The 23956-nt window shown below is 51.9% G+C and overlaps 1 protein-coding gene across 1 annotated transcript in view; it reads left to right on the forward strand.

The window, feature by feature from the left end:
- Window positions 1-1990: 1990 nt before the first annotated feature.
- The window catches only part of UNC5B (unc-5 netrin receptor B), a gene marked incomplete at both ends in the record, with an annotated part of 49674 nt that continues 27708 nt past the window's right edge, over window positions 1991-23956 (forward strand). The window contains one exon of the mRNA XM_082286596.1: window positions 1991-2087. Within this exon, the coding sequence (XP_082142722.1) occupies window positions 1991-2087 (97 nt within the window). The remainder of the gene's footprint in view (window positions 2088-23956) is intronic.

The following is a 23956-nucleotide window of genomic DNA, read 5'->3' on the forward strand; positions in this document are numbered from 1 at the left end:
TGTAAATACCGGCTGAAGTGCAGCCGAGTGTGGGATGCTCAAGGTAGCACTCAAGGCAGCTGCATCTCCAGTGATGTGCAGGTGGCCCAAACAACATGCTACGAGTACCTCCTGATTTTTGGGGATACCTCTGGCTGAGAGAGAGGGTGGGAGAAGGAACCTGGACAGCAGGAAGAGCTCACAATGTCTCTGGAAGGTTCCCAAAGGTGGATTTTCATTTTTGGGTGACAGTTTGCATGCAACATCATGCAAACATCAGCATTCAACAGCATCTGCACCCTGTCGGGGTTTGCACTCCCCTCTGAAGGCGACGAGCAGGCTGAGCCCTGAGAGCAACCCCGTGGCTGGAGCAGCTCATTGAGCCTGGAGAACTCCGGCGCCAAACCCACGGCCCGGGTTGCACTGGGCTGGCAGCAAGGCACAGGCTGTAATTACCGCCTGCCTGCCAGGACGCCTTCGCCCCCACTGCCCTAACCCAAGCAACTGAGCAGCTGCCAGCAATTAAAAGTAGTTAGCAGTTCCCATGCTATTTTAACCATTTCTAGACAGCCATGGCAGCCCCTTCGTCTTTAGTGGAAAAGAGTGGATGGATCTTGTTGTCACTCTGATTGCACAGACACTGCAGCAGCATGTGGCTTTCCTGAATTTGGGGATCTCTCCCCCCAAAAAACACTGCTGAGCCCTTTTGCCCCCCCTTCCTTCACTGAGCAAGGAGAGAGGGTGGGGTTTAAACCCATTCTGAGGGGGGACTCGCCAGTTGGAAAATTGCCGCCCCACCAAAGCTTGCAAACCTGTGAGTTTGTTTACAATTCTTTACAAGGAGGGAGATGTGGGCATATCATGGAACGGTTTGGGTTGGAAGAGACCTTAAAGATAATTTAGTTGTAAACCCCTGCTACGGACAGGGACACCTTCCACTGTCCCAGGCTGCTCCAAGCCCTGTCCAGCCTGGTCTTGGACACTTCCAGAGATCCAAAGGCAGCCACAGCTTCTCTAGGCACCCTGTCCCAGGGCCTCACCACCCTCACATGGAAAAAATTCCTCCTAACGTCTCCTCTGAATCTCTCCTCTTTCAGCTGAAAACCATTTCCCCTGTCCTTGTACTATCTGTCCCAGTAAAAAGTCACTCTCCATCCTTTTTATTAGCCCCCTTTAAAACCAAAAGGCCACACATATCAAGAAGCAGTTGCAGAATACCTCCCTCAGTATGTGAATTCTCTCTTTTGTTATTTGTGTGCACGTGCATCTGTTATTTTTATGCTCCTGCAGGTACATCCTGGGGCCTGGATTTTAATGTTCATTCTTGGGGTTGGGGGGAGAGGAGGGATACAAGAAAGATGAAGAGAGATTTTTTAGAAGAGCATGTACTGGGTAGGACAAGGGGGAATGTCTTCAAACTGAAACAGGGCAGGGTTAGATGGGGATATGAGAAAGAAATTCTTCCCTGTGAGAGTGGGGAAGCCCTGGCACAGGGTGCCCAGAGAAGCTGCGGCTGTCCCATCCCTGGAAGTGTCCAAGGCCAGGTTGGATGGGGCTTGGAGCAACCTCGTCTGGTGGAAGGTGACCATGGAAGGAGATGATCTTTCAGTCCCTTCCAACCCGACCCATTCCCTGATCCTGTGACAACAGCGCAGCAGGACGCGCTGCTTTCACGCATTAAAGTATTTTCGCGGGGGGCCCCGGCTCCGACCGCGTTGCGCGGCTCCCCCTGGTGCCCGCTCACCCCCACTGCAGAGCGGGCTCCCCCTCCTGCTGGATCGGCGCGGATCCCCCATCCCCAGGCGCACCCCGCTCCCGGCTGGGCTGGACCCGCGCATCCCGGGCTGGGGCGGGCGGGGCGCGGCTGAGCCCGGGCGCAGCTCATCGCAGGGCCCGCCCCGCCCCGGCCCCGCCCCGGCCCGCCCCGCTCGGCGCCGGGCAGCCAGGCAGTGTGGCGAGGCGGGCGGGCGGGCAGCGCTCCGATCCCGCTCCCGAGCCCGCTGCCGCCGCCATGCCGCCGCCCGGCCCCCGCCGCCTCTCCCTCCTCCTCCTCCTTCTCGCCCTCTTCCTCCCCGCGCTGCTGCTTCGCCGGGCGCTGGCCGCCGCAGGTAAGGGGGGCACAAGTTTGAGGCGTGAAGGGGGTTGTGGGGTGGGCAGCATCCCCCCCCAAAAGTTCACTGCGGTTGAGGTGCATGGCCTTGGGACGCCGAGTTGGTGTTTTTTTTTCTTCTTTCTTTAATATAAAGGTTGAGGGGTTGGCGGGGCGGGGGGGAGCTGGACCCCCTCCGCGCCGTTGCGGGGGGATGCTCCCGGGGAGAATGATGCTCGCGGGGGATGCGGGCTGGCAGCGCCCTCCGCGCCGGGGGGATGCTCTGGTCCGGGGGGGATGATGTTCCGGGTGGGTTGGGGCTGGCAGCGCTCCCCGCTCCGGGGGGGATGCTCCGCGGGGATACGGGCTGGCAGCGCTCTCCGCTCCGGGGGGGATGCTGCAGGGAATGCGAGCTGCCAGCGCCGCTCCCTGCCCGCCTCGCCGTGCCGCGTCCTTATATTTCTCTCTCTCTGTACATATATATTTATTTTTCTTTGCAAAAGCAAAACAAACCCGGCCCTTTTTGTAGTAGCGCCGGCTGTGATTCCCCGGTGGGTCAAATAAGTAACTACTCAGCCTGGATTTTTTTTTTTTTTTTTTTTTTTTTTTGGTAGTGATTATTATTAAATCTGCATTTTTATAAGCTGAGCGATTGATGGCCGGGCAGCCAAGTGGTATTTTCCTATGGCTGTTCAAAGTTTCCTGTGTGCAACCCAATCTTGTGATTGAGATGCACTTAAATCCAGCCCTTCCGTTAGTAATGCCACAGACAAGAAACAGAGGCACATCTCTCCTGCTGCCCTCTCTCGTTAGGACTCCTGTGATCAAATTTAGCCTTTCCGCTGTATGTTCCCCCCCACATCTACCACATCTACTCCACAACTCATGAACATCCTCAGCACCTCAGGACTTTGTCCTTTGTCATCCTCCAGCAGTGGCAAAGCAAAGGTGCCCGTGTTTATTCTCCAGGTATAAAAAGATGTGCTCGAGTGTAGAGTTCAGAAGTGGAGCCCTATAAAGTTTCATGGCTTTTTGGAGGCTGGAAGAGACTATAACCGTGTTGGGCAAGGTCATCATCCCGGTGGGAATTTGGGATCTCTCGCTCCCTTCAGCTCCTGGCGAAGGTTTGAGGACGCGTTGCAAAGCACAGATTGGTCTTGTTAAGGAGTTGAAAGTGTCTTCTGACAAGCTGATTTTCTAGGAAAATGAACCAAGCCTTCTTTTGTGAAGCGTAATTAAGGTGACGAGGAATTTTGAGGGAGGGAGTCTAATTAGATTAATATTTTTTCCGCCTCCGCCACACAAAGATCCAGTGTATTTCAGCAAATGGGAAACAGGAATGGCACTATTGACTTATCCAGGGGCCTGGACGTTGCTGCAGCAGCATCCTCCAGCCAGAAGAAACTCTCCCTCAGTGGGAAGGGAGAGGTTTGAGAGCTGGCAACTGGTGTCCTGCTTGGCTGGCAGCAGTGCTGTAGGGATGGGCAGCGAGGGGCCCAGAGGCTTGGCAAGGCATGGGATGCCAGGGGTTTGGGAAGGCTGGATTAGCCAGGCTGCTGTGGGTTAGGGTTTAGCAGTGTCCAAGCTTTCTGTGGATGCTGAGGGGAGTTGGGGGGATGTCACTGTGTTGGTGCCTGGCTCCGTCCTCTTTATTTTTGTGTGCGCCAAGTTCATGCTGGGGTTGAAATAAAACTGGGCAGGAGGGAGGGAGGGAATGAAGAAGAAAGAAAACAAGTTAAACCTGACCCACCTGGCTCAGTTTGAGTCTGGGGTGCTCTCTCAAGGCACACTGCTTATCTGGCATATGTATGTGTGTGTGTAATAGAGTTTTTAGCTGGAGAGCTATAATTAGTGTTTCTTCAGAAGAATTGTGTAGAGATGGCATGTGATGATGCAGAGGAGGGAGCCAAGATGGGTGCTTAGCCCGGGTGATCATCCACTCCCTTCCCTGTCCTTGCCTGGTTTTTAGGGAGAGGCATCACCCAGAAAACAAATTTCTCTTTTAGTAACAAAGAATGCACATGTTGTTTGTGTTGGGTTTTGCAGTGTGGGGGTAGAAGTGTTGTTTTGGATGGAGGTTTGAAACCCAGAAAGCATCTGGTCCACTCATCCATCCCTAGGACCACTGCTGGGGGAACCCAGCTCCCAGCGTGTCCCCCCTCCCGGAGCCTGGGGCTTTACCTGCCAGGCTGCTCTCCAGGCTTCATACTGCTCTTGTGTGTACTCCTCTGGGTAGAACAACAACTTGGTGTGAGGACTTGGAGCTTGCTTGAGGGTATTTCCCTGCGACGTTGCATAGAGGCTGTAGAAGAGCAGCTGAAATACAGAGGGTGATGCTAGAGGTGGGGGCTCAGCTGACAAAGGTGTTTACAGACAGTGTGACGCTGCCATCCTGGTGAAGGAGCGTCCTTCCATCCTTCTGTCCTACCACCATCAGAAAAACACCCAGGGATAGAGGGATGGAGGGGAGATAGCAGCACTGCTGTCCCCCAGCAGCATGAGGACATGGGTGGCAGGAGGCTGCCTGCCTGCTGCTGCCATCGTGAGCAGATGGCTGGGGAAAAGCTGCTCCCAGACCTGTTGCCTATCAAATCCTGCCCTTTGGAAGTGGAGGCTTGAGGACAGTGGTGTGTGTAAGGATCTGCTTGGGGTTTTTTGTTTCCTTCTCCTTCAGCTGCTTGGTTGTAGAGCCCTCTCTGTCTTAGAAGTGGGTCCTTTCTGTGCATGGTCGCAGCAGGGTGACATACTGAAACAAGAAAAAAAAGGAGAGAAATGGAAAAACACTACTTTAGAGAGGGCAGAATCTCTTGGAAGTGGTAGTTGTGGGGGGCAGGGAGGAAAACCAGCTTGCATTTTTCTTCTTAGAAACCAAAAGCTGACCCTGTAAAGGAGCTTGGAGTGTCCAGCTGTATCCTTCATCTCTGTTTGGTCCCGTGGGTCCCTTTGGTGCTGTCGATGCCAGTTCCCTTTCCATCCCCGTCCTAGCTGAACAGGATTTATATATAAAAATATAGAAAAAACAGATCTGTATTTTGGGTCAGTTAAGCAAGACAAGATGCTGCGAGGACCTGTTTTCCTTCCATTTCTAGCAATGGCATCCCCATGGCTTCCTCTCTCCCAGTGTGTTTGTGGCTAGCGGGATCATCCTGGCAGCCCTGTGGGGTTTTAGGAGAGTCCTGAGCTGGGCTTTGCTGGGCAAAGCCTGGCTGGGAGGCCAGTGCCAGGCCGGGAATGCTGTGAGGTGAGGACAGAAGGGACTGTATGGAGTCTGTGAAGTTCATTACAGCAGATGTTGGTGCCATAAAGCCACAGGTTCCTGCTGTTTCCTATTCATTTATATCCTCCCAGCTTTAGCGATGCTAATGCAAGTGAAAACATTTGATGGAGCAAGAGGAGGGAGGGTGGGGAGAGCAGGGGGAGATAAATCATCAGCCCATTCCCTCTGCCCCCTCCTGCCATCCCACCCGTGTGTCTCACTGTGGGAAGGGGGGATTAGCAGGGGTGTGAGGGATGCCTGAGCTGTTCAGTGGTTTCCGTCAGCTCCTCTGTGGCATTTGAAGGCCCACTGGCTCCCATTTTGGTTTTCCATAATCTTCAAAGCTGTAATTTGCTGTAATCAGTTGTATTGTGCAAGCCACCCCTGCCTGTGAGTCAGAGCACGATGGCACCAAGCTGACACAGCCCTGGCCCTTGGGATGCTGGGCTCTGTGCAGGGAATCTGTGTCTGGTGACATGGAGTCTTATTCCTCCTGGATATGTTCGACGCCAGGTTGGATAGGGCCCTGGTGTAGTGGAAGGTGTCCCTGCCCATGGCAGTGGGGCTGGAATGAGATGTACTTTAAGGTCCCTTCCAGCCCAAACCAGTCTGTGACTTCCTTCTGTTCACCTTGGGCTGAAGGGAGCTTGGTTAATCCTTCCCTGGCTCTGCCAGAGCTCAGAACCTTAAGGGAGTGTTGTGTGAGCTGTATCTCCAAAAATCAGAGCCTTCATGGTGTCCCAGAAGCAGTGAACTAGCAGCTTTTGATGATGTCTCTCCTCACATTAGGCTGGAGCACTGGAAGAAATCCTGCACGACCAACAGTGGGTCTGCACTAGGGCTGGGAATTGCAGAGCTTTGGCTTGGGAGAGGCAGAAAGGCCCAGAGAGCTGCTCTGATGTCTGGTTTCACACCCACCCTCCCAGGGACCTCTCTTGGTGGGAGCCTGGAGGCCCCTCGCTGGATGCAGCACCCTCCCTAACACTCCCTAAATCCTCCCTCTCCCTGTCCCTGCAGCCCTGCAGGCTTGGCTGGCACTTGGATTTTTACTGTCGAGGCAGTTCTGGAGTGTGGGTTTGCTTTCAGCTTCACGCTGGGCTCCCTGCACAGAGAGTGATGTTGTTCTTGAGGGTCCCAGCTGGGGGTTGAGATAAAGCACTTTTGGTCCCGTTAGGGAGCAAAGCACTCAAACGGGGAGGCCAGAAGGCAAGCAAAGCATCCCAAAGGCTGCACGGAGTATTGTTTTTGAAGCCTCCTGGTTTTTCGGAGGCCTGACTCACGGCACAGGAATGCGCTGGGCTGGCAGCCCCAGACCTGCTCCTCGGCGAGGGAAAGAGCTGCCGTCTCCTCCTCCTGCGGAGCCCGTTCCCGTCCCAAACCGCTGGGCTGGGCTGGTAGCAGCCACATGTTTGCTGAGCTTGGCTTTTAGGGGATTTTTTTTCAGCTCTCTGCTATTTGCTTTTTTTGTTTGTTTGTTTTGTTTTGTTTTGTTTAAGGGGCTCAACTCCCTGTTTTTTTGTTTTTACTGAGCTCAGAACCTCTGCTGAGGGAAAGGCAGAGTGAGCCCTGAGATCAAACGCCAGCCAGGCTGGGAAAGGCTGGGTGAAGCCACGCTGGAAAACGAGGAAAGAGAAGGGAAGCAGGAATTATTTAGCACGGGGCTTGCTCCAGCGTGTCCTGCACTCTGCCTTTAATCTCCTGTGAGTCCCTCCCTGCCGCAGCCTGGCCCGGCCCCACTCGGGTCTCCTCTGCTCCCTCCTGCCTTAGGTGGCTTCTCCCATTCTTAGGGAGGCTATTCGCTGTTTCAGAGGGCTCCCTCAGACCCAGGTGTGATGTAGCTGGGTTAGGTTTGTAGTGGAACACCCGGGCTTGTGGGGCCTGGGCCTCCTCCCCAAACTGGGGTCCAGGTGCTGCTGACTGGTGTAACTGGGGGGATGTTGAAGCTGTAGGCTTTAAACTAAACTCGTGATGGTTGGAGGTGTATCTTGCAGTAAGTCTGATGAAAGAACAGTGGTGACAAGTTTGGCACCCTGTGTGTCTGCAGGTAGCCCAGTCTTCCTCCATGGAGAAATTCAGGTGGGGAAAGGGAAGAAGCATGGAAGCAAAGCAAGCCCCATGTCACCACAATGCTCAGCAGCAGGCAGGGTGTCCTACAGCCTGAGAGGCAAAAAATGTGTTTGTCTTGTGTGTGAACTCTGCTTTGCACCTTTCCATGGCCTTTGCTGGGCCCCTTCCCTTGCCTTCCTGGCTGGAGCATCCGTGGAGCCTCGGTGTCTTCTCTCCTCGTGTTTCAGCCCCTCTCCACCGGGGATTGATGGCCAAGCTCTCACTTGTTTAGGTGCTGGGAAACATCCCCTTTTCAGCTAATTCCTTGCTGCAGGGAGGAGGAATTACCAGATCCCAGGCCTTGGGAATGACTGTGAAGCCACGTGGGGTACAAGCACGGGGATGGCAGACATGGCAGTGGCACTGGAGTCCCAAAATTGGACTGTGATCATGGTACAAAGTTTCCTCCTGGGAGGAAACTGAGTTTATCCAAGTGAAATATATTTCAGGAGCTGCATCCCACTGTCTGCCATGCATAGCTTGATCTGAGTGGATGTGGCTGACATAGTCCTCCAGCACTTAAAAACCAATGTTTTTGAGCTATTTTTCCCCTTTGGCTTTGCTTGCTGTGTAAGTTTAAGGCAGTGTTGGTGTGTTGTGGTGTTTGTTGTTGTTTTTTATACCCTGGCAGATGAGGGGTGCAATTTGAGACACTTATTACTTACATTATTACTTAAGAATAATAATATACCTGATTATACAAGAAGAAAAGTGAGCAGAGCTTTTCTCTCCTGGAATTCAAGGTCTGGGCTGTCCCTTTCTCCAGGGAAGCAAGTCCCCTCAGGAAAGAAGACCTGTATGGATTTGGGGAGCATTTTTGTGGGGGTCTCCCTTGGCTCCACAAGTCCGTAACACCTGTGTACATACACATACAGCACAGCTGCCCTCACTTCTCTCCCCAGTTTATTCCCACATCTTATGGGAATAACAAAGGAGGAGGAAAAGGGCTGGTTTATGCCACAAGTGATCCCTTCCCAGCTGGAATACACAGGGCTGTGAACACAGGCTGTTAGCCTAATCAGTACAACCCCCTCGTGGAGCCAGACACAAAAGTCAGATCCCGGCATCTCTCCTGCTTCCGGGGGGTCCCGCCAGTGTGGTTTCCATAAAGACCCCATGGATAACCTTTGCTGCCCCCTGGCTCCCCTCCTTCACAAGCCTGCGCCAAGTGCAAAAGCTGAGGGATTGTTTACCTTTGAAAGAGCGTGGAAGATCTCATTTTGAGATGTTTAATGCGTATTAGATCCATCTGCCTCCCTCCTGAGTGGGGGCCACCGCAGGAGGAGAAACGAGGACATCTGAGTGCAGATGAGCGGGCTTGGGGGCTCTGTGGGAATGATGCTGTGGGCATCAGCTGAGGATCCATGCAGGTGGGTAGTATGGAATGCTAGAAAGAGGTGTGAGGAGTGAAAAAAAGCTTCCATAGAGGTGGAGAAATACTCTTGGAATTGATTTTGCTGCATGTGACATCATTTTTGGATGCTTTGTCTTGTCCTAGGGATGAGTTTCAGCACACCTTGATATGTTAAACCAAAGACTGTCCAGGTGCAGGTAAAACATGCGTGAGAGGGCTTGACTGCAGGATGGGAAACGGGGAATGCTCCATCCTGGAAGGCACAACGATGCTCCTCCCCACTAGGCATCCCTCCCTGTTGGCACTCTATGGAGACGGACATGGTGGCTCTTAAATGATGAGAGGTGAGGGCACAGTTGAGGTGAGAGCAAGGTTTTCTGCACCCAGACTTTGTCCTGCTGTTGCTTTGTGAGTCTTTCCTTTTGAGGAGCTCCTTTTGTCCCTGGGAACTGCCGCTGGCATGGAAGTGACCCCTGCTTGCCCGCTTCTCACCACATCAACAGCATTTAAATGCCTCTACAGGTCCTGTTTCACAATTCAAAAAAGGAGCAGTTTGGGCTGCCCACCTTTGGGTGGGCTCCTGGGTGTACCTGCACCTCCTGGGGTAGTGGCAGGATGGAGGAACGAGACATTTCCAGCCAAATCCAGGCTTCCCAGCCGGGTGGCTTGCGGAGGCGGGAGGCTGTTAAAAGGGTTGTGTTGCACTGTACAGCGTGGGAGTTTTCCTTAGGCAGGAGGTTGCAGAGCCCATAAATTCCTTGGGACAGATTTAAGTGGGAGAAGGGACACGCCTGGGATGCAGCATTGCTGTCAGCAGTGTCCTCAGTGCTTTCTAGGCTGTGAGGTTCGGGGCACACATGAGGACATCCGCAGCAGTGGCTGAAGGCACCACGGTGGAGACCTTGTTTCACTGACCCTCCAGTGGACTCACGTGATATCTGGGAAACTGTAATTCTTCCTGACTGCTAGCTGGGGGACTGAGAGCAATTGGGATGGAGGACAATCCCACTGCAACAAGGTGGTGTTCAGTCAAAGGTTGGACTCAGTGATCCTGGAGGTGTTTTTTAACTTTCATGATTCATAACAGGACTTTGGAGGGTTTTATGGAGATGGATGAACCGAAGTTCTTCCACTGGGTTGATAGGCTCTTCCTCCCTGCCATCTTCAGGGGGTCTGTTTCCCCCTCTGGTGGTCTATAAGCAGGGGCTGCTCTCCCCCCGATGAGCCCTCACCATCCTACGCCATCACCCGGCTGCGTTATTGGCTCCATCTGTTTGGGTTGGCTTGGAGAACAGAAGGAAGGGTGTTTTCCAGCAGGCAGAAAGTGGTTGCTATTTAAAACAACCGAAAAAAAAGAAAAAAAATGTGGTCTGCTGCTTGCTTTTCATCCGTGGAGCTGAACAAGCATCCCCACCCTCACCTGGAGGGGCATCTCTGAGGGCTTTGCAGGGCCCTGCCAGTGAAGGTAGTAATTACTGCTGGTCATGAGGGTGGATCCTGCAATGTGGCCATGCTGTCTGCCGTGGTCTGGCCTGCGGCCATTGCCTCCTTTGGGATGGCTGCTGCCAGGTGTGGGATCCCAGCACATCTTTCTACCCTGTTTATCCCAAACAGGCTGGGGGTGCAACTTTTGCCTCCCTGCTGCCACGGCTAGTTTGGCAGTTGCTGGATGGTGCTACGGTGTTCCTGCACTGGAATATTACTTTTGAAGGTTTTTCTTTCCCCCTTTGACAGATGTGAAATGTAGAGACAGGCTTAAAATGAAAGCATGGCTCCCAGGGTCCAGTTACACAGCAATTAAAAGTAATCAGTGGTCTGGGTCGCTATGCTGGAGACGGGGTTCATTGAAGGGTTTTCTCTTCCAGCTTATCTTGGAGAAGCTTAAATGTCCTGTCTCTTCTTCTGTCTGGGCCCTGGCTGGGGGACATCTTGACAGAGTGGGTCAAGTATTGCTGGAAATCTGCATTAGGCTGGGATAAAGCTGTTCCCAGCGCTCCCAGCACCTCCCTGGGGCTGTGGCATCTCTGTGCTGCTCCGTAAGTTGTCCTCTGAGTCCCATCAGTCTGTGTTTTGGGGATAAGCATTTGGTGATGTGGTGTCACTGCTGGGTGCACACCTGACTCAATTTTCATTGCTGGGGCCACTTTGGGCTGGAAAGAAGAGGTGGCATTTGGGGGTCCCCTGCTGGGTCCATCCATGCATATCCCCCAGGCCTGCAGTTCCTCCTGTCCTCCCCTGGTCTTTAGGAGGAGATGCTGACTCAGTTGTGGAAGCAGGTTTTCCTGCAGGATGTCTGATTCCCCTTGTGCATAATTTTGGCTGCTTTTCTGCAGTCAGAGCCTTGCAAATGCCTCCTTCCGTGCTCCAGCATCAGCACTAACGGGATTTGTTACAGGAGAGGGGATTTGGCTGCGGAGCTGCTCGGGTGACTGGGATCCTGAGTGTGATGAGGTGGGGTGTGGGCTGCCAAGGGCTATAAAGCTGTTTTCCTCCCCCTTTTCATTCCCTTGTTTTTTTCCACGTGTGTCTATGTGTAATGGTTTGCTACTGGTGAATGAGTAGGTTTGGATTTCAGGAGTTACAGCCTCGTAGCTAATCCTTATCCTGGGTTGTGGATCCTTTGGATACCCTGATATACATAAAATATATGTAATATATATGTGTGTGTATATATATAAAACAAGGCATCAAGACACATATTTCATGTTCCTAAAATTTATACACCAAGATAAAAATGCTGGCTGTGCCCAAAGCTGGAAAAGCAAGATCCAAAAGCCGGGAAGAGGGTTGGGTTTTGCTTGGCCTGAACATTGACTAACCAGAGCTGAGGTTTTAAAACAAATGCTTGGGATAAACTGGTTATGCAAACTGGGCTGAATTGGGCAGGTTTCTTTGTAGTTTATAGCAAAACCCCAGGAGTCTGGGGCATGTTGGGGCTGGTCCTGCCGGGGATGGAAAAACCCATGCACCGGCTTTGCAGATGGGGTCGCAGCTGACAAGGAAGGATCCTGAGGGACAAGGAGTAGGGGAAGCCACGTGTTACTGCAGGGCCTCCTCTTTTCAGCTAAAACCTTGAGTAATACCACTCCTAAACACGGAACAAGTCAAGAATAGATGACTTTTTTTTCTTTTTGAAATGTGGTTTTTAATGCCTGCTAAGAGGAATCCATGCTGTGCTGGGCTCCAAGAAGCTGTTGGGCTTGCTGGTCCTGTGCTGCCAAAAATACACAAATTCAGAGGATTTGGGGAGTGTTTTTGCCTCAGATGTGGCCAGGAGGCTGGTGTGGGACAGGCAGGCGTGCCAGCAATGCTTGGCATGCCTTGGGAAGGCAGTCGGGCTTGCAGACCACAAAGCTTCTGGTTTCCATTGCAGCCGACGCTGTTTTGGCCAGAGGCATCCATCCCTCCCTCCGTCCGTCCGTCCATCCATCCATCTATCCATCCCACAGCTCTCCTCTCCAGTGCAGTGCTTTGAGGACACTGGGTAGAAGGGGGTATGAGGGCCCTTGTGGATTTTTAATTCCACCCAGCCCCGTGGGCTGGGAGAAGGTGATGCCTCACTTTTTGGTAAGGTAAAGTAATGCTCCATAAAAATCCCACTTGCTGCTTCCCTCTGCATCAGACTTCTGGGCTGAACAAAGACCAGCTTAGGCTGCCGTAGTCATTTTGAGGGGGAAAAGCCTGGCTGCTGGATGAAGCAGAAAATTAGATGAAAACTGCCTAACAGGAAAATAAAATACGATTTTTGCACGCAGGGAGGGGAAAAGAGGAGGTGAAGTTGCTGCTTAACCCTGAACATCCTCTGAGCACTGCTGGACCTGTTTGCCATTCCTGGATCCTAAAGAATGCCGTTTCTGGCTTTTGCAGAGGGACAAGGTTGGATGTGGGACCCCAGTGGTCCCAGGCTGGCTGGGGAAGGAAAAGCTTTCCTTGCAGAGTGGGTTCTTGTCATGCTGCTCCCCTCCCTTTCCATCTCCACATCCCAATGACACACTGGCTCTGTTTTCCTCAGTATTTATGGACTGGCTGGAAGGGGACTCAGCAGATCCAGCCGGGATGTTAATGACCCCTGCATGAAACAGCAAAGCCCACTTAGCTGACTCGGCCGAGGGGTTTTACTGCAGCCTCTCCCGCTCCGCCTGTGCCCATCTCCTTCTTGGAGAGGGATGTGAAGGGCTGCTGGCATGACTCCTCGCTCAAAGAGAAAAAGGGCTCGGGTTTGTGTGCCCCGGGGAGGCGGGGGAAGGAGTCTGTGGAAAGTTTAGGGGGGAGAATGCAAACCATATGTTTCACTGTGGGTCGAGTTGCAGAGCTAAAAGCAGCAGGGAAGCCAAAGGAGCCGGAATCCTGCAGTTTGGCTGGGCTTTGCATCCTGGTAGGTGTGGGGGGGATCCAGTGTGGCCTACTGAAGGAAGATTTTATAAAATAAACCCTCCCTAAAAGATGATTTGGGTCCCTTGCCTGGCACTCTGCTGTCCTGTGTGTTTAGGGCTGGGGTCCAGGGCTGTTTCTAAGCCTTGGGGTTCCTCTAAATAAACAACAGGGATGCTGGGAAGAAGCTTCTCTGGGTTGTTCTGAGTTCATGGTGTTTGCAAGTTTGATAGGAAGTCAAAGGAAGAAATTTTTTCCAGAAAGGGAGTGCCTGCAGCTCACTGGAAAAGCAAGGGTGGTGTGCCCTGCACCAGGGCTGTCCTTGTGGTCTCTTTCCAGCTACACAGAGGAAAGCCAGAGGAGAAGTGGAAAAATTTATGTGCAGGCAGCTTGTAGAGTTGTACAGACATCAGACCTGAGCAATCTGAACTGGCTGAAAGTGCTTTTAAAAAGAAACCCAAAAGCAGGAGAAGTGCTGAGCTCTCCCAGCAAACTTTTTTAGCTGGGAGACATCTTTTGTTCCCAAAACTAAAGGCACGGAGACAATATCTGATTCTCTGACTGGCTCCACAGAGCTGTTTGCAACCTGTCAGCTTGGAAACCATCTGCTTGCAGCCCATGGGGACTGTGCTGTATGTGGGACACAGGGGGAGGGAGGCACTGCCGTGACCCCCCGGGAGCAGCTGTAGGATCCAGCCCCTCTGGACTACCTTGTCCTCTGCCCCAAGAGGAGCTCCTGTGCCTAAAACACCAAAAATCCCCATGGATTTATCTTTGGGCTGCCTGGATTATTTGTTTCTTTTTGTGGCTTGTTTGTTGGGGGGGGGAGGGTAGATTTCTTTTTAGCTTCATTTCCTAAAAAAAAAATCCAGACTTTTTTTTCTTAGCTGCCGTGCTGTTTGTATGTCTGCATCCCTCCCCCTCTGACTCAGAAGTAGATGTCTCGTAATTAAGTGCCTGCCTGATTAGGAAATCAGCAATAAAGTTTTTATCTAGGCTGGTCGGCCAGTGAGAGGGATCTATTAATATCCCACTCAAAAAAAACCAACCCAAAACATCAACAGCATAACACTTGCCACCTACTATTGGGGAACACAAATGCCATGTGGGAGGGAGTATTTGGAGCAGCAAATCCATAGGCAAACAGGCTTTGCTCTGCTGCTTAGGGGACTACAGTGTACGAGCAGAGATGGGGTACCTGGAAATAAATGAAGGACCAAGAAAAAATGCTGGAAAAACCTTAGGCAAGGTGAGGGAAGTGCTGAAGGCCACTCTCGGGGCATGGCAAAAGGCACTTGTTGGCAGGTGACCTTTATTTGAAGGAAATGATCCTTTGCTAATGATGTTTGAGATGGAAGGGGAAGCAGGAGAAGAGTATCCCATGCCCGAGTAAGCGGGGAGAGGCAGGGAAGCTTCCTTCTAACTAGAACTTCCTTCTAAGAAATCACTTGGCATATTGGATGTGGGGCATTTATGTCAACCATGGGGTCTAAAGGTTGGAGGAGTTTGGTTTATTGTAGACTTCTGGGCCAGGATTATTCTGCAGCTTTGGCTTTCCATGTTTTTGGGGAGCAGCAGTTCCTGGCCCCTCTGAAAATGGAGCACCAAGGGGAAGGATGGTGGGGGGGAAGACCATCTTCCATTAGAGATGGTTTCATCTCTAATGCTTCTGCAGGTCCTCAGGGTGTCCCCAGGGTTTGATCTGGCTGGTATTTGTCCCTTGGTCAGTACCATAATAAACTGGCTCTTGCCTCACTGGTTTGTCCCAGCTGAGCTGCCCAGGAGATGCTTTAATCCAAGAGGAGCTGAGACTGAGGAAGGACTGGGGTCACTTGGGTGGTGAAATGAGTCCTTGTCCTATTCCAGAGTCCCCTGGGTTTTAAAGCACATTATTTGCAGAGACAGGCTCTTGATGCAGTGCAGGAGAAGGCTTGGAAAACCAGGAAGAGGTTCTCAAGGAACTGGTGGAAATGAGAACCTGGAGCTAGAAAAGCAGAAGTGTGCTTTCTTCCAGCACCAGGATGTTTATTCCAGATAATGCAGAGAGATGGCATCCCTTTTAATTTAAAAAAAAAAGAAAAACAACCTCTATTTTGAGACTGCTGAGAAAGTGACTGCTCCTTGTGATGTTTCACAGCTGAGATCATTTCTGGCTGAGTGAATCCACTCTGGAGGTTTTAGGCTCGATCTGTATGGGTGAGCTCAGAATCTGAATTTTTATGGGGTGGGGGGGGGAGTTAAATCTCAATCACTTTGGACCAAAAAGTACAATAAAGCTGCAAAGATGCATCAGTGAAGAGAAGACTTTCACAATTTTGGGGTGAATTGTGATCTGTTCTGAGGGAGACAAGAAGCGAGTGTTTGCTGAGAGCACATTAGCAAGAGCTGGAAGGAATTACTCTTCTTTTCAGAAATAGGTAATGGACATCATTTTTGGAGTCACTGAATTTCGTGAGTGCTTATTCAGGACCAGATTCAGTCCGTTCCCTGTACTGCAGACTTTGGGAGAAGAAATTAAGTCCGAGGCAAAGCAGGCTGCCTGTGGGAGGGACTGAGGCTCGGAGCAGGGCTTTAATTTCGGCGGTGTAGCAGTGTAATAGTGTTGTTTATAAGCTTCTCTTGCCACATGAAAGCAACGTTGCATTATCCTGGTTGGCCCTCAAAGCGGGGAAGCAGCCAGAAGAGGCCTGATTACAGAGCAGCAGCTCTGTCTTCCCATCACTACAAAAGAATAGACAATAGAAACCAGGATCCATTTTTGGCTCCAGTAATGCAATGCCCTCCTTCTGGTGGTCATGTCACATGCTGCCTGAGTAATTCCCATCCTTGTTTTGCCTGGAAAACCAGCCTTGAAGGGAGGGAGGGAGGAAGCAATGGCTTGGGCTGGATGGTGCTGGGATCAGGCGCCTGACTGCGGGTGGACCTTGTCTGTGGCCAGCTTTGGGGAAGGTGGTGGCCTTCAGCATCTATAGGGACAGCAGTGGAGCTGGTAGGCTGTTGGTTTGGGGGTCACCAGCCCTAGAAATGGAGGGCAGTTTGGCTGGAGCCTGGGGTGTGCTTGGAAAGCTGAGCCTGAGGCACTGGAATAGGAACTTGCAAAAGCAGCTGCGTGGTTGCTACTTGCTCATGCCATGAGCTTCTCATCCATGTATGAGGGGGTCTAAGGCATGAAAAACAAGGATTTGAATCTTTTTTCCTTCAAGAATAACTAACTTGATGTTTCTAAGGTGGTTTGGAAGCGGGATGGGGGTTGTTTCCAGCTTATTTTGTGTTGCTTGGCTTCCCCAGGTTGGGTGATCTATATGGGATTTAAGAGGTGATCAGAGAGCAGGTGACTGCTAAGGAAAAAGGGGACCCCTCTGAGGTTGTGTTGTCATCTCTATCATTGCACAAGGTGTGGAGAAAATTCCAGTGGAGATAATTTTTTAAAAGTAGCTACAGGTCACAGGTGGTTTGCTTTGTGCTCTGGCATTCCCACAGAAGCCGGATGGGAAACGGGTGCGGAGAGAAACCCACAGCAGAAACCTCACAGCTCTTTGTGCCTGGGACAAAGGGTTGGTTTGGAGTTACACAGAAGAAAAGGAGCTGTGTTTGTGGAGGAAAAGGTGTTGTAAGATGTGTATTGGGACTGGGACATAGCAGGGGAGCCAAATGAGGCCAGAATGAGAAAATACATTGTTGAGGATGATTCAGGATGCTGCCCCTGGGGAAGTCTTCCACCAGTCTCATGGTGCTATGGATGCTGATTTTCCCACTTCTCTGCAGCTTTAAACAGGCAGGAGACAAACTGTCCCTGGACACTTGTGTGGCAGGAGGTGGGTGCCCACTATCAGCATCCTCCCCTCAGGAGTGTGTGCTGGGGATGCCACCGAGCCCCAGAGCTGCTGCCACCCCCTGCCTTTGGCCTCTGTGGGTTTTTAACCCCATTTCCCCCTGCTCACTCAGTCTGCAGTTAACCTTTTATTACACCTTTCATATGCCCAAGACTAATGGTTCAGCCTGAATATGTTATCAGAGCAGTGTCTGATAAGTTTTCTGCCTCGAAGCCCTGGGGAAGCACTTGTTCAGAGCCACTGCAATAGATTTTCTTCCTCTTTCCCAGCTGCCTAAAAATCATGTGATTTTTTACTTACTGCTTAACTGAGCATTATTACTTTAATCAGTGGGAAGAAAAATGCAGGGCCCAGCCAGTGTTGTCCATAAAGGCATGCAATGCCTCTTCCTGCTTTCATAGATCCATAAATGGTTGGCAGGACATGCTGCTAGGAAAGAATGAATCCCTGATTACTTGGATGAGCTTGGACCATTTGAGGAAGGTGACAAGGTTTGACTGGGTGGGTGGTGGAGCTGGTGGCTTAATCTTGGATGTGGAGGTGATTGAGGCTGGTGGTGGTGAAGAGGGTTTTATGTGGATGTGGAGCGGTGGAGGCACCAGAACGTTGTGTTTTGCAAGGGGGTGGGGGGGGAATGCAGGGGCCCCAGGTGAAGTCTGGAAGACAGGAGGAGGTCCCACACGGAGTGGGTTGCTGAGCATCCATGGAAGTAGCCTCGTGTGCATTAATCTAAGAGCTGTCTGCAGCTCCCCTTTCAAGCTGTAATAGCCAGAGCCAGGAGAGTCAATCCACATCTATTTAAAGCACTTCAATAAATAAAGATGCTAAATAAAATCACAGTGGTCTTGCACTCTCTCCATGCTTCTAGGATTTCCCTTTACCCTCTCCACATTTGCTTCTGGATGCATCCAGAGGTGAAGAAAGAGAAAGGATGGGAAGGGTCAGGAGTCTTGGCTTGTGTGGGTGACCTACACCTCTCAACCATGGTCTGGAGCCAGACACCAACCTGCGCATCTCAGGGTGATGGCAGTGAGGATGTGCCGAGCCCCTTCATCCCCCCAAATGAGGATCGCAGAGGGGGTAACACATTTCCTTAGGGATATTTTATTAAAGGCAGTTTGTCATCCACAGCTGAGAAGTTCCCAGTGGTTGCTGTTTTTTGTGGCAGGGAGATGACAAGTGGGAAGCTGTCTTTTCAAGTCCTCTGTAATGCTAATAGAAGTGCAGGTTGGGTTTTTGTTGTCGTTTGGGGTTTTTTTCTCCGCTCCCCCGCCCCCCCCCACCTTGCCAAAGACTAACCAGGGAACACTTGTTAGAGGATAAAATTAAAAAGCCCGTGGTGGTTTATTTTGAGGGCAGTGTGTTTGCTTTCACTTCATGCTGGAGGGAATTGCTCTGCTGCTGTCAGCAAATAAATAAAATAAGAGCTTTGTTTTAAATTAGACTTTCTTCTGGTAGCTAATTAGGCGAGCTGATACCTGCAGTTGCATTACCTAGGCACGGACTGTACCCAGCATATTTGAGGCATATGGCTGCTGTCGGCAGCTTCTAAACTTCATTAGCCCCTTATTATGATTTTTTAAAATACCCTCTTAATTGGCTGCGAATCCCCTGGGGCACTGATGGCATCAACAAGAGTCCTCCTTGAGTGGCTGCCCATGAAACCCTCGGCTGGGATGGAGCTGGGGGGTTGCTGTCTGTGGACGCTGTGTCCCTACAGCACGGATTCACCGTGGGTGCTACTGTGATGCTTTCCAGCCACTGAGGGCAAAGTTCTGGGTTCCTAATTGTGAAAATAAGCACTTGAAGCTCTTTTTGGGTGTTAAGAGCATCCAGCCCTCATGCCGGGAGGGAGCTGAGGGAGCGCCAGGCTGGAGCCATGGTTCCTGTCCCACCTGGCAGCAGGCGGGAGGAGAGCCAGGAGCTTGGCTCTCACCTCCTCTCCTTCTCCCCGCTGGTGTTGGGTGGCTGGAAGTTCCTGTCGGTCCTGTTGGTGATGGAGATCAGCCCCGGGCAGCTCCTGAACCAGGGGCTGAGCCCAGCCCGCCACCCTCCTCGCCAGGGAGGAAGGCTCTGGGGTCTCGTCCTCCTCCCCCTCCCACGGGAAAGACAGCGAGGGTCCCCACGCTGAGCCCTAAAGGGCTTGGGCTGTTTTGAGAATAGTTCGCAGCTCTCACCCTGCATTTTTTCGGGGGGAGGGAGGGCTGCCTGCCAGCCAGCCAGGGTGGGACGGTGGCTCTCCCGGCTGTCGCCTCGCGTCCCCCCGGCTCATGCCTCAGGCATTCCCAGCCGGGCTCCTCGCACCCAGGCCTTGCCTTTATGGGGAAATGAAGCAGAGTAATTATCCCCGGGGATAATTACCGGCCCTTGCGCAAGGCGGGGGGTGCTTCCGACCCCTCCGGCCGTCCCGGGAGCCGGGGCTGGGCACCGAGCACTGCGCAGCCCTCGGAGGTCCCCGCATCCTCCCCGGCTCTCCCCAGCTCCTACTCACTGTCTGCAGGGGCCATAGGAGGGGGTTCTTCCTTCCCCTCCTCCTGGTCCTGGAGCTGCTGCAGGGGCAGCCCCCATCCCGCATTCCTGCTGGGGAGGAGATAAGGATCCAGTCTGGCGCCGGGGTTTCAATTCGCTCCCTGATTATCGGCAGGCGCCGGGCAGGGCCCCGGGCAGCGATAAGTGGGGAAGGGGACCGGGGAGGGGGCTGCCCTGCTCTGAGCAGCACCACTGTGCTTAGGCTCAATCCCACTTTAAAGGTTTTTTCTTTCTTTACAATTTTTTTTTTTTTTTTGCGCCTGTACACCCAGGGCTTCTGGGGCCTCAGTGCTGCCCAGCTGGGCTTGTGTGGGGATGGAGGGGAATGAGGGAAAGACGTCCCAAGCTCAGCAGCTGGGTTCATAGAATCACTGAATGATTTGGGTTGGAAGGGATCTTAAAGCTTAAAGGCCTTGGGTAGGGACACCTTCCACTAGACCAGCATGCTCCAACCCCATCCAGCACGGCCTTGGACACTTCCAGGGATCCAGGGGCAGACACAGCTTCTCTGGGCACCCTGTGCCAGGGACTCACCACACTACAGGGAAGCATTTCTCCCTAATATCCAGTCTAAACCTGCCCTCTGTCAGTAGGAAGCCATTCCCCCTTTATCCTGGCCCTCCAGACCCTTGTCTCAAGTCCCTCTCCAGTTCTGTTGGAGCCCTTTTTGGTACCGGAAGGGGCTCTGAGGTCTCATCTGGAGCCTTCTGTTCTCCAGGTGAACACCCCCAGCTCTTCCAGCCTGGATCCATACAGAGGCTCTCCAGCCCTTGGAGCAGCTTCATGGCCTCCTCTGGACTCGCTCCAGCAGCTCCATGTCCTTCTTGTGCTGGAGGCTGCAGAGCTGAACACAGCGCTGCAGGTTGGCAAAGCCATTAGATCACCAAGTCCCAGCATTAGGGCACAAAGGTGCCACCACCAAGCACACGGGAGTGCTTTTGTTCCCTGGAAGCGGGGATGTGTGTGTCCAATGTCACCTGCAGCAGTGCAGCAGCAGGCACTGTGTTGTATGGGACACTGCCATGGCACACAGCTCACTTCCCCTACCAGATGTTGCATTGCACATCTGGGCGTTCCATGTTCCCCACCAGTCCCTTGCAACTCTTCAGCAAAGGTCCCTTCTGGGTTTTAGGAGGTCTGGGCAGGGTCTTTATCAGCTGGATGAGCCCTCCACGGGACAAAAGCTCTTATCATGTTTGTGTCAGGGCTGTGGCATCTCTGTGTGCAGTTAAACCCCATGTGTCTCCTCTCTGCCAAGGAATCTGGAGGCAAAGGAAGAGCCTTATCTTCCTGCTGGTGGCTGGAATGCTCTTGCAGCCCAAAGGCATTTCTCTGCTGTGCTAATGCTGGGGATAAAAAATACCCCAACAAAACCAGGGAGTTTTGCCCTCTCTTTTCACTATTAAGCTTATAAATAACAGTGCAGCGTCCTGGGGAAGGGTGGTGGGGTTTGGATTTTTTTTCTTAAGTTTTTTTCCTCTAAGTGTAACTCTGGGCTGATATCCCAGGAATGTGATCCCTTGCGCTCGTAAAAGCCCAGCTTCTGGCCTCCTCCTTCCTTCCCAGGCATTAAAGAGCCAGGCCTTGGGGATACTGGTGGGATCTTGCATCCACTGGGATACTCTACAACATATGGGGCCTCTGTTTTCCGGTGTGGTCTCTCTGAAGCTTCCTGCATTAATATTTGATGCTTTTCCTTGGGGTAAACATTAACAAGAAATGAACACCACCAAAAAAAGGTGCTTTTTGTTTTTAGTGGAGGGGAGAGAGAAAGGAGGGGGGAAAAAGCTGAAATGCAATCGTTTTTTATAGCTTTCCGGAATAGCTTGGATGTGGGTTGGACAGCAGCGGGTCAGGAGCAGAAGGAGCAGATAGCCCCTGATCGTCCCTGCCTACTTGCATCTTTCCCTTTCAGGTCGTAAATACAAAACCACTACTTGAAAAACAAAAAGCTCGTTAAGCTGTCAGCGGGCTCCCTCTTGGAGGGTTGTAAATGTGTCTCTTAAGAGTGGCTTTTGTTCCTGTCATGACTGGACTTAGGTGCTGGGGCTGGAGGGAGGTCACAGGAGGGAGGTCACTGTCCATAGGGGTGCTGGGGCTCTGACCCCACTGACGTGGGGAGTAACATCCCACTGCCACAGATTTGAGACTCCCCATCCATTCTTGGTCTTCCACGTGGACCTCGAGGTATGAAGGTGCTCCAGTGGAGCACGACTGGAAAGATGGGTGCTGGTCTCTTTACAAACAACTCGATGGATGAGAGTCTTTAGGAAAAATGGGTGTTAATGTCCTCTAAATGCGTCTTAATGCCTGTACCGACCTCAAGCCTAATGGGTTTGGTTACAGAACCCAGGCAGTTTGAACTCCTAAACTTTAGGGTAACAGGAGAAATGGGTCTGCGCAAAGTTTACTGCAGAGCCCAGACAGTCTGAACGTCTGACGGATCCGCAGAACTCAGACAGCCTGAACTTCCGAACTTTGGGGAGAAATGACATGTTAAAGGGAGGGAATATGTGGTAGGTGGTTCGGGAAGACTGTGCCTTCCTAGTACCTCAGCCAGTGGGGAAAGGAAGAGGACAACACGCAGCTGGGAGAAATCTCCACCGAGTGATCTCTGAGCACTGTGGGGCGCTGGAGCCCGCATCCCTGGAGGTGTCCAAGGAACGCCTGGATGTGGCACTCAATGCTCTGCTCTGGTTGACAAGGTGAGGGTGGGCCACAGGTTGGGCTTGATGGTCTTGGAGGTCTTTTCCAACCAAAGTGATTCTGCGAGTATGTTTAGGGTTGTGCTGGCAGTGATAGCCTTGGTGACTGTCCCCTGGTGGGGCCAGGCACCGGGGCAGGGGCTCAGACACCTGCCTCTGCGTCACCTCATTGATTTCATCACAAACAGCTCGGCTCAGCTCCTTGCGGCTCACTGAGTCGGGTGTTAGAGATGATCCAAACCACCCAGCAACCAGCAGGGAGGAGCAGGAGGTGGTGGGGAGAGCATCCTGTTGCCTTTTCCTGGGAGATGCTCTACAAAGGAGCAGCCAGGAAAGTTGGTTGCTATTATGACTGAACTAAACTCAGGTTGTTTTGGGGGGTCTTGTTGTGCTGGTGGGGTTTTTCCAGTGTCTCTGGATAGGCAAAAAAACTCTGGAGATCCTTCCCATGCACTGGTGAAGAGGCTGGATGTGGGGATGGAGAGGGAGGAGATCCAAAGCTGGTCCTGTTGTGACCCGTGAGTGTCAGGCAGCTGGTGGTCGGTGCAGGAGCAATCCATCCTGGTGTGGAAAGGATATCAACATTTTATGGCCTGTTTTGCTTCCAGAGGGATATTTTCCATGCTGGGAATGAGGACCCCCGTGCCTGTGATCTGGTTGTCATTTAGGGCCCCGATGTTTTTCCTCTTGCTTACACCATGTGCTGCAAACGCAGCCGCTCCGCATTAACATTGAATTAGCAGCAGCTAAAAACCCTGTGCCTGAAATGGGAGGAGAAAGAAAAGGATGAGGAATTAAAGATGCAAAAGACCTGTTATATCATCTGGTCCTTCCTTTGGGATTGTTCCGGTGGTGTTTTGTCCAGTCTTGCTCAAAAGTCTCCAGGGCCATTACTGCTTCCCTCAGAGGGCTGTTTCATTGTGTACTGAGAGAAACCTTCATAAATGTAAAAGCTTTATACAATTGAGGTAAAAGAAACAGATTGAGTCATTGTATTGTTCTTTGTAATCAGCTTTGCTTTTCATTAATTTCCTCCCCAAAGCCTTATTTAGGCTGGGAATTTGAAAGAAAAAGCACGTGTGAGGGATGGTGGGAACAGGCTGCCTGGCTCCGGTGGGTTCCTGTGCATCGCCGTCCTCGCCCTGACAGCCTAGATGTGTTCAGACACCTCCAGGAGCCAGTGTGCCCATGAGCTGGGCCAAATTTAGCTGTGGGGATGGGGTCAGGGTTGATGTTCTCAGCACCTCCTGCAATGGGGTCTGACTCTTCTAGGCAGCTGCTGCTGCTGCTGCTGGAGCTTTCTAATGTAGCTGTTTTTAAAGTAATAGCACAAAAAAAGGCTACAGGTGGGCATCAGCTGGTGCAAACATGACCAGAAATGAGAAAGCAAGATGCTCACCCTAGTGCTGCAGTGGCTTGGGGTTTGGGTGCTGGTTCCTTTGCTGCAGGGTGTGCAGTGACATGGGATGGGACACGCAGCATCCTACATCTCTGTCCCTGACACATCAGATGCTTTTTGCTGGTGGCGTGTTCTGGGTGAGGCTTTTTTAATTAGGTCTCCCTATCCTCCTGTGTCCCAGTGTTTTTGCTTTTTTAACCTTGCCAGCCTGCTGGATAATTTTTTCCTTTAATGTGCCTTGCTTGTTTCCTTTTCCAAACAGCGTCCTTCCTCCTCTGATATTTTAGTGGAAGGTGTCCCTGCCCTTGGCAGGGGGTTGGAATGAGATGATCTTT

This window comes from Coloeus monedula (genome assembly GCF_965178545.1).
Source record: "Coloeus monedula genome assembly, chromosome: 8".
Lineage (NCBI taxonomy): Eukaryota > Metazoa > Chordata > Aves > Passeriformes > Corvidae > Coloeus > Coloeus monedula.